This window comes from Morone saxatilis, unplaced genomic scaffold (assembly GCF_004916995.1).
Source record: "Morone saxatilis isolate NCDOM2014 unplaced genomic scaffold, NCSU_SB_2.0 Contig10, whole genome shotgun sequence".
In the NCBI taxonomy this organism is placed as follows: domain Eukaryota; kingdom Metazoa; phylum Chordata; class Actinopteri; family Moronidae; genus Morone; species Morone saxatilis.
This window is the reverse complement of record NW_023339652.1, coordinates 15,327,101-15,338,040: the sequence shown is the minus strand read 5'-3', so window position 1 is coordinate 15,338,040 and position 10,940 is coordinate 15,327,101. Positions and strand designations below refer to the sequence as shown.

General features: G+C 36.6%; 1 protein-coding gene across 1 annotated transcript in view; it reads left to right on the top strand.

Moving 5' to 3' along the window:
* Positions 1-3,519, top strand: part of LOC118340302 (aryl hydrocarbon receptor nuclear translocator-like protein 2) — a gene marked incomplete at its 5' end in the record, with an annotated part of 14,067 nt that extends 10,548 nt beyond the window's left edge. Inside the window, 1 exon segment of the mRNA XM_035678198.1 lies at positions 517-3,519. Within this exon segment, the coding sequence (XP_035534091.1) occupies positions 517-674 (158 nt within the window).
* Between the last annotated feature and the right edge of the window lie 7,421 nt (positions 3,520-10,940).

Below are 10,940 nucleotides of genomic sequence, written 5' to 3'. Positions count from 1 at the left end.
AAATGGGCAGTGTGAGGATTTGAGTGGCTGATCAGTGTAAATGTACTGCAAACACCAAAGAAACACAAAAATGTCAGAAGATGCTCTGAAAACACTCTTTACTCTATATTTTTTCTATAATAATTATTTTACTCCATAATGTTAAAAAGCTATCAATGTATTTTTATGTGTAGCCCTCCTATAGATTGGATTTTATTTCACTTTTAACATATTTTTCTCACATAAGTTACAGTCCTGATACCTTCTATCTAGGTGTGAAAAAGCGTTAACATAATAGTGAATTTGCTTTTATAATTTTGTGGCAGAAAAGAAAATGATCTGCTCACATCTCACAGATCTGGGGTCTGCAGTTGGATGTTTGTTGTAGCAGTGGAAGTATAAGTGAACAATGGAGCATGAGGAAAAATGTGTTAATCTAAAACAGTTTATCACCAGATAATAGAAAACACTGATCAGTGCAGATAGATCATATTCCATTACGTCAAGTCTTGTTTTCTTCGCTTTGTTTTCATCCAGGTGAGCCGTCCCAGCTGGACTTGGACAGCATGGTGGTGCCAGGGCTGAGCAGCTTCAGCAGCGATGAGGCAGCCATGGCGGTCATCATGAGCTTGCTGGAGACGGATGTAAACATGGGTCAATCGGGGGACTTCGAGGACTTACACTGGCCTTTTTAGAGGGCACACAAACTTTAAGCCTCTCTCACATTCTCTTGTGCCGTTTCCTTGCCATTTGCCGAGAACTTCGGCACTCCGTTGTTCATTTTGTGACCGACTGATCTGGCCTTGCACAACTGAACCCACTGGACTTACACCAAAGGCTGCAACATGTCGCACTTGAGGAAGCTTAACAAATAAAAGACTAAGTTAATAGGAATTATTAAGACTGTGATTACCATGTTGGTCCTCTCTTGCCTGAAGGAAAGTGAGGTTAAAGTGTTCACAGAGCCTGTGGTTTTTCAGTGTCTTCCTCAGTGACACTTCAGCATCATCAACTGGGGTTAAAACCCAGACTTTCCACAGCAGAACGATCCATCTACTCGCTCTGCTTGCCCCCAATGAGTGACCATGGTCTGGAGGAGAATCAGACTCCTGCCACGTGCAGTGCTGCTAGAGAAACCCCTCAAACCTTTGACATTTGCTAAACCTTTCGGTATCCAGTGATGACATCTTTTTCATAACATGGTCTGATTGTTCCATTTTTTTAAACTTTTTTTTTGAGATCCCCTTTCAGACACAATTTAAGTCCTGTCAAAAAAACTCTGCTGAGTCGTGTTTTTTCGATTGTGTCCTGTAAGTTCTGAAGAAGGCTAAAAAGATCATCTACCCCTTCTCCCATTTATTGAGAAGACTCATTGTGTATGCAAATATGGAGATACATCAGGCCTCACACCCCAACCCCCCCACCACCACCACCACCACCACAACGGATCAAGTTATTTTCCATTTGGAAGATTTTAGCACATCCACACAAACCACATGTACTCTGTCATTTAGACCAGATAATTCAAAACATGTGTTTATGTTAAGAAATTATTCAGAAAGCATGTCTGATTTTGTCAGCACAATACAACCATGATGTAGAACTTTAACTAAACTGTCCGATCAACTCGAATACACTAGTGTAGAATCATCATATGATCAGAACCAGTGATCAGAACACATAAACCCAGCTGAGTCTTACAATATGTGCGGGGTGTGTGCACGTTCCGAACTGATTATTAAAGAATTACTTCACTTTGAACCATTAAAAAAATATTGTGGCCAAAAGTTTTTACACCTAAATTAAATATATTTATGAAAAAAGTGGCCAACATCCGGCACCATCAACGCACAATGTCCACTTTTACAAGCTAGTTAGCTATTAATGCTAACAAAAACTACAGAGAAAATTGGTTACATGGAGAAAGCTTTACTTTGGAACTGTTTTTACTTAAATAAATACTTGAATATTGACTCCTGTTTACATTTTTGGTCCCAGGATAATTCAACTTTTTTAGCAAAACTTACATATAAACCCCATTTCTTTCCATAAGAAAAAGGAAGCTGAAACCACTTCAACCACTCAATGCAGCTTTTACAGAAAAGTCAGTTTCTTTTTTTTTTTTTCATTTTGCATATTGGACCACATTTGGCTACCAGTTGTGATGTCACAAATCATGCTAAATATGTAGACATCTCACATTTAAAAAAATCTAACTTCTACTTAAGTGGAGGAATGTGACAGCAGCCTGCTCAGTGAAAACCACACCCCTTAACTAAAAGTCCCAAAAGTATCCATAGAGAAAACCTCATTGAGTGGAGGGGATCTTTACATCGAGTGTTTCTCCATAGAGTTTGTAAAGTGTCTGTTTTCTTATTGAATGAGCACTAAAGGACTGAGCCCTAGTATGCCTATACTGTGTGTGTTCACATATCACATATTTACTGTACTCCAGACAGTTCTGCAAAGGTAATTTACTGTACACTGAACTCCTGGGAAAATATGGAAGGTCCACTATTGATGGGAGAATATTTTCCAAGGGACAAGCCAACATGTTTTTTGGACAGATTTGAATACTGTTGTGTCGTGTCTTATATTCCCCTGCTTGTTACCCTTCCTGTCAACTGCAGTATCACTGCACATAAATTAACTACAGTATTTATGTTGCTAGGGAGACAGTAATGTTGCAGTTTATCTATTTCTGAATTTCCCATGACCACAACTGAGTCTTGTAAAAGGAAACTCCACTTTGAAGCATCTCAACATTGTTTTAAAAAACAACTATTCTGAATCAATTTAGTTGTTTGTACCAGGACAAACTGGCTATATCCATACAATGGAGTACAATGGAGTTTAATGGCACAACATGATTTGGTGATTTAAAACATTTACAGTAATCATCAGGTTTTGGTGACATAAATCAAAGAGCAAAATGAAAACTCATCAGTGGAGTGGAGAAAGAAATTTTAACACCTTCATTAGTGACCGGTTGAGGTCTGAGTAAGAAGTGCGGCCACAATCAAGAAATAATCACATATGAAGCTATTTATTTTCTTATGACCTAACAACTAGTCATCTGGGGCTGGTCATCTGGGGCTGGTAACCTGAGGAAAAATGAGTTCACCTAAAGTAAATTGCATTTTATCACCCCCGAATGTACTTTAGACATATATAAACAGTATGTGAGGGTGGATTTTATTTTTACACTCAGTGACAGGCCTTCATAGTACATGTAAACTCTGGTTCTATCACTGGTTCCTCTAATCTTGAAAGCATAATGTGATTGTGTTGCCTTGACACGGTTCAATTGTAAAACAACCGTTATGCGCTCTCTTTGGTTTTAAAAACAAAACTGTTGGTACTGGATAATATTTTATGTTGCCATCAGTGCCATTTGAAATGGGCACTTAAGCATATTGAACATGCCCTGCTATCAAAAGACAAAATGTCTGATATTTGTATGTGCAAATTGTTGTTGATGTATCTGCTGTAACTAGGAAGGAGGTTGAAGTCCTTGAAAGTAAATTTTTTTTTCAGAAATGGTCTGAATTCTATTTTGTATGTACCATAATTTAAATTTTGTCATATCATCATGAGTAGATGTTATTTTTACAAGAGGCAGGAATCTCATACATAACTCCTCATTTCCAAACTATACTTCAAGTCTTTCCTCATTGAAACAATGCTGAGATATAGGGGCAAACAAGGTAGAGGGGATGTAGATTGTAAATAAAGGTTTAATCTATGAAATTTTAAAGGAAAGATTACACAACACAAATCATTTTATTCAACAGTTGTTGGCCTTTACAAAATGCAGTACAAGTCAAACATGCAGGAAATACAAATCACTGTTATGATCACTTATAGAACGTTAGATAATAAAGTGTTTTACGAAACCTGGCTGCCCATTCATATTGGTATCACCTGTGTTATATCCAGGAATAAATATGAAGAGTCATACTTCATTTACATACCTCTTGTACTCAGAAAATGAAGGCAACAAAACAAGATCAGAACATGTGATAAAAGCTAGGCAAATCTGTAAAAGAACTCAATGACTTCATAAGCATAGTGTCATCTTGCATGCTGTTCTACAATATTGCCTTGTGCCTCTGAGATCTTAAATTGTGGATTCATTGCCAACAATATAGTGTCGTAATCGATCTCAAATTTCTAATAGTTGTACTAACAATAGAAAAATTGGGAATTAGGAATAAATAAAATGTAGTAGGAGTCGAGATACATGTTTTTGAGACTAAAATTTGACATTATGCTGATGATGCATTTACTTTATTTGGTTTTACCATTAATATCATTATATTACTTTATTAACATAAATCCTTTATTGTTAGTCAAAAATAGTCCTCTTGCCTAAGACTACATACAATTAAGCAATAACTACTGAGATCTGAGAATGTGATTGTGTTTTTATTTGTGCATTTAATGACTGTTTACAATATAACTGCTTTCAAAAAGATAAAACAGTAAGTCACACGTTGACTGTTTACAGTTATTGGTGCACTATGTGTCTATTCATTCAATTTATTTCCTGTTTTACTACGGCAGCACATTTGTCTTGCCTTGGAGAGATAGAACAAAGGACCTATGAGCACACCAAACTTAGGGAATGAGACAAATATTTCAACAGTAGGACATATGGAATCAAACAAAGACCTATTCACATAATATATGTATACAGTCAGGGGAAGAATTATCAGGACTGGGACGTAAGATATCACTGCAGGCACCACCACAACCAACACATTACTGACCGCCTGTCTCTTTAGGGGTGACTTAGAGTGGACTTTGTTACCATATGTGGTGTGGGCAAGGCTTTGCTGCTGCAGTGACCGGACCACACCCACAAGGCAGGCAAGCATTAGGAAGAAGAGGCTGGAAATGATGATGGAAACGTGGATCATAATGATATTACTATTGTCCACTAAACCTGTAAAAGACAAGGACATCAAAATGTCAGTTTCAAAACATTAAATTCCACTTAGAGAACTAACGCGAAGGAAACATTAAACACCTGGTGGCCAGGCATTTCTGAAGGCCAAATATTCAGTGGTTAATGTCTGTTGTTGTTGTAGTTACCTCTAATATTTGTATTTTTGTTGCCTGGCTGATGATGCCATGTTGGCTGCTGTTGCTGGGAGACAGATTTTCTAAGCTGAACTCACCCATCACTTACCCATTGCCAGACAGAAGATAAAGGTGACACACCACACCACGGCAGAAACAGCCATTTTGTACTCCCACTTCCTCACTCTCAGGTACAGCACAGGTCTATTCACCGCCAGGTAGCGCTCAATACACATACAAGTCAGCAGCAGGGGACAGCCAATCAGGTTGAACATACTGAAGACATCTCTTGCCAAGTGCAATGGCTCTGGATTGTTGGTAATTTCCCAGTTAATGTCTGGTGAATAGACAGTTACAGTGTTAGCACTTGCCTTTTGCAGTCAAATGTGAGTCTAGAACCATTCAAACACAACTGAGCCATTCACACTGAAACATTTATCTCATCATTGTAGACAGCATTTAGCCAATCGGGTACAGGACAAAGCCATAACATTCATTCTGTTTACTCCCTCCTGTCCTAACCCCTTTCCCGCTGTTTCTACCACCTGACCTTCCGCACCCACTCACTCACCTGCTTCTTATTTCCCCCAATCAGTCCACCTATATATGTACCGGTTTAGTTCTAGTACTCTACCAGTCTATTTTACATCCTCTATAGCTTTCCACCCTTTTTGAGTCTGCCTGCTGGAACTCTGGCCTGTTTTCCATTTTCACACAAAAGTCACATTTTAAACAAGAAGTTAGAAACAAGAAGTAGAAGGAAAAGAATCTACACCAAATCACACATATAGAACACAGAGAAAATACAGTCTCAGGCGGTGTTTACCTGAACTGTTGTGTGGCTTATTATTCTCAAAAAGCATGCTGAAAGGCATTATAGACAGGTAGACAAGATCCATTGCAACAAGATTCACACCTAGAACCTGAAAGATTAAGGTTTAGACACTGGGTTAGCTGAAGTAGGTTAAAGTTTAAGAAAAAAATTAAGTGTTGTGTGTGAACATTTAAACTGGTGAGATGAAAAATGATTTATGATATCAATTGTAGTATCAAGGCAAACACATTAACTTCACTAAAGGAAATATGCATTGTTTTTGCAAGTTTATACCCTACCTCAGAAATACAAAATTATTTTGTTATTTGATAAAGAAAATATAAGAGAAAATACATTTTGTCGATTTGTCTGAGGAAATCTTTTTCAGTCATAATTTGGCTTTTTGTTAAAAAAAAAATGCAAGAAAATTGCATCATAAACTCAGTATCGTGAATTGTATTGAATAGTGAGTTTTACAGCACAGGGTAAAATATTATTGTACTTTTACAGTAAATTATGGGCTAATAGCAGTAAATTTACAGTAGCCTACTGTTATTATTTTACACTAATATAGATGAAAATCACAGTAATACATTGTGTTTCTACAGTTACCAGTCATAATTACTGTAAAAATACAGTTAACAGTGTATGTTGTGTTTTTAGTCTTTCCACACCAGTCAACTGGAAATGTATGTCAAGAAGTGATGGAAACTAGGCTAACAGAGCAGCTCAGTGGTTCTGAGGTGTCACATTGTGTTCTTGTTATAGAAAAATTCTCTATCCGAAATTTCCTTAACTTTTGAGAACTTGATAAGATCAGAGATTTTAAGCTCAGTTAGACAGCTGGCTAAAACTGTTAAATTAAATAAAAATACCTCAGAGCGTGTTGGGAGCACTGTACCTACCTGTGAGGCAGACAGTGATTTCCTTTCTCTCAGAAATAGCCAAAGCAGGGCACCGTTAGCCACCACTCCTATGATCAGGACTAAAATGTCAGTGCCAAACCAGAAGTCACTCAAACCACGTCCACGACACTCCATTACGACCCCCTGAATGGGCCTTTTAGCCATAATGATGAAAATCTCAGGAGAGCACCCTGGATTGCTGGCGATCTCTGATACAGATAACAAAACAAATCCTGTCAAGTCAAAGAGAGTGATTATGAACATTTCACTTTATCCTGTGTCAGACACTTCATATAATGTATAATGTAAGATGAGAAAAGTTCCTTTGTCATAGATACACATGTTCTTAAAAAGTACTCAGACTATTGTTTCTTTCTGTCTTGCATTAGGCTCTTGAACACATAGAGGTACACATAGATGATTAAAGGAAATAAAAGCAAAAAAGGTTGATTTCAGACTCTGACCAGATGCTGTCAGTGCCTCATTTGGCACCACAAAGGTAAAATAAGTGTAACTGTTTTATGTAACAAGAGGTGTAGCTGTTCAATACTTTGAATCTAATTTCTCATAGCTGTAAGCAATACAAATTTAATTCAGTTGTTTTGGTGTGGACAGTGATATCTGTTAAAACTAAAACCATCTGCATGGCTATAACTACAAGTAAGTGGGGAAATATGTGCTGTAATTTGGGCGAACAGATCCTTCCAAGTACAATAACACAGGTATATGGCTTTAAAATTCTACATATGCTGAATTCCATGTAAGTCATTTTAGTAACATTTTATGTTTTTAAGTTGATAGACATTGAACTTCTTCAGGTCTAATTGAAAGTCAGTTATTTAAGCTATTAGAAATTAAAATTAGAATACATTCACCTCTCTGTGACTTTTGCTGCGTTATTTTTCTGGTCAAGTTTGGAGGGTTCCGTTTTTCCTTAAAGCCATTATATTTTAAATGCACAAAATGATCCATAGTTCTGTTTGTATTATTAAGGTGTGAAACGCTAAAGCTGAACACCAAACTCCACCTTACCTATTTGTATGTCTTCTTTCTCCTCTTGTCTCTCTTGCAGTCTTTAGTCTTTGCTTACCTGCAGCTGAAAGCCCCTTCAACCCCCAAAACACACAAACACAACTATTTTTATGGCAGTAAATAAACAAATGAGCAGGTGCTGATTTTCCACCCTTACATGCAAAATGGTATTGTACGTATATCTTTGCAGTACAGGTGATTTCCATTGCTTGCAGTCTGTTTACTGCCTGATTTTCCTGCCAGTTTTCCTTTGCACACAGACCGTGCCTGTGGTTGCCCATTGAAATTAGTACTCACCCACGACCAAAACAGCAGCCCACTGTCGTTCTTTCGTTTTTTTTTTTTTTTTTTTTTTTTTTTTTTTTTTTTTTTTTTTTTTTTTTTTTTTTTTTTTTTTTTTTTTTTTTTTTTTTTTTTTTTTTTTTTTTTTTTTTTTTTTTTTTTTTTTTTTTTTTTTCTTTTTTTTTTTTTTTTTTTTTTTTTTTTTTTTTTTTTTTTTTTTTTTTTTTTTTTTTTTTTTTTTTTTTTCTTTCTTTCTTTCTTTTTTTTTTCTTTTTTCTTTCTTTGCTTTCCCTTTCATGTCACATGGGGACAATTCTCATTAATCAAGAGTTCAAAAGTAACTTCTTTAAGTCAGCTGTACGTGCTTCAAAGTTTGAAAGTGACGTCCATCACTTGTTTTTTTAATCATAGGCTGTAAAAACTCTTAAATTCAATTTCCATCCATTTATTTTTTGCAATACATATTTATTATTTAAATTTTTTGTCAGATAGTTCTCCAGCCCTGATTTGGACGAAATAAATAATCTTTTTTGACTGTTTGTTCGTTCTTGTTTTCCTTAAACTGCATCTGTAATGAAAATCTACCAAAACTGTCTTTCCTTTCACTAAATTCCACCAGCTGAAGCCAGGTTATATATTTTTCAAGCCAACAACGACTGTTTGAAGTAACAGCATGCCTTTGTAGACTGATCCGCCTCCCTCCCGTTGATTTTTACAGAGATGTTTATGTTGTCTCTTACTAGCAATAAGCACAGATGTGGCTTACAGTACTAAAATGAATCAGGATGTCGCAGTTAAGTCACATGACTTATTTCCATTGTGGTACTGAGGTCTAGGCTTTTACACTAATACACCTAATAGAAACATTAAAACAATACAACCCTGAAAATAATCATGACAATAATAATCTGTTCAGACACTCATCCTAAAATAATTCTTTTGCTATGCTTACTTACTTTGCATCCATTTCTTTCAGTTGTTTTTTTTAAAACTATTCAGGGAAAGGGCAGATTTGAATCTCACCTAGAAAATGTACCTCTCCCTACTTTGCTTTTTAGATTGAGTTGTTTCAGGTTAAATGCGCTGGCCCTCGTATTCAGGCAACAAACGGAAAATACCTGGTAAAATAATTCGGACATTAAGATTAAGGAGTTGGATGGGCCTCATTAGTTCGCTCTGTGCTTATTGAATCTTATCAATGATCTGTTCAGTACCCTAAAGCCAGCATCCTTGACCTAATGATCTACTTGCTGCTACATCAACTTTCCCACCGACATAGTAGTGTCACACGTCCCACAGAAGCCATCTTTTATGACAGACAAGTCAAACCACTCCATCTTCCTCATGTGTCCGTGTCGCTCTGTAGGCAAATGAGGTCATCTCCTCATTTTCAACAGCCTCGACACTATGATGAATTAGTTCTCACTTCTCTCTCTTTTCTCTCTGCTTTCATCTGTTTTTCTTTTCTTCCTCTCTTCTGGCATACATTGAAAGCACATGCTATGAACTGTTCAACTAAACAAAAGTCTCTTTATTCAGCTTTTATGGCAGTCTTAGTATTATACAACAAATAGTTTACAGTAAGAGAAATATTCTGTTTAAATCCCCCCCTTCAAAAAATGTAAAGTGCAGATTTGTTAGTGTGGCTACTTTTAAAAATAAAGAACGCCCCACAGCTGAAGTGTGGACTGACTAAAGCAACAGTAAAGGGCCTCTTAGACAGTTTATGATTAAAAAGCTGTACATAGACCAAGGAAATAATAAAGGTTTAAGGTTAATTATTCATTTAAAAACAATGAAATTAGGAACAAAATCCACATTTACTGCACAAGTTCAGAGAATTCAAGTGATTCAGAGTTTATAGGTCGACATGGTTCAGAAGTTTCTCCACCTCTCCACTCAAACTTTACGTATCAGTGCATTTCTGTGCAGTTTCCAGTGCGTCAGGGACAAAACAGCAGTCCCGCAGTGTGTCTGACTTCCTTATGTTTGCTATAATTTACATAGAGAACCTTTGTTATTTCTGAACTCAAATCAGACTTAAAGGTCCAGTGTGTAACATTTCAGAGGATCAAATTGGAAATGGAAAACAATATTAATAGGTATGTTTTTATTAGTGTATAAAGAATGTTGTGAACCTGTTTGTGTTTTTGTTACCTTATAATGAGCTGTTTTTATCTACAGATACCGCGGGTCGCCTTCAGTAGCCCAGAACCAAACACTGGCTCTAGATAGGGGTGTTTGTGTTTTTTGCATGTTTCAGGGCTACCGTAGTCCTCTGCTTCCACCACTGTGGAAAGGGGAATGGGGAAAGCGACAGAGTTTGCATCGCAGCTACATCCCAACTAGTGCCACTAAATCTGCACACTGGACCTTTAAATTACATCAAGCAATTATTTGCACTTATTATTCGACCCAGGACTGATTCCCAGTCAGTATTTTAGTCATGTATATTCTACATGTTCCTAATCCATCAGGGGCTCTAGATGACTTCACTAGTCCAACTGCCAACCATAAAATTAGCTTTGTCATAAATAATACAAGCAGAGTACAAGCAGAGAAAAATAAACAGACAAAGACAGAAAAAATTACATTTTGTTAACAATTTCAGTGAGAAAGGAAGGATCAATTGAAAATGATCACTGTATCATTAAATCCATACAAACAGCACAAAATTGGCTGCATTCAGTAGTTGCAGCAACAGCTGCATTTTAATCACAGTGTGTTTGCTACCCATAAATCCCTACTATTTACTCAACAGTGCGGGAAACTACTTGGACATATTAACAAAAGCTGTAAAGTGACCCAAAACCTTTCATTACATTACACATGAGATTTCCAAA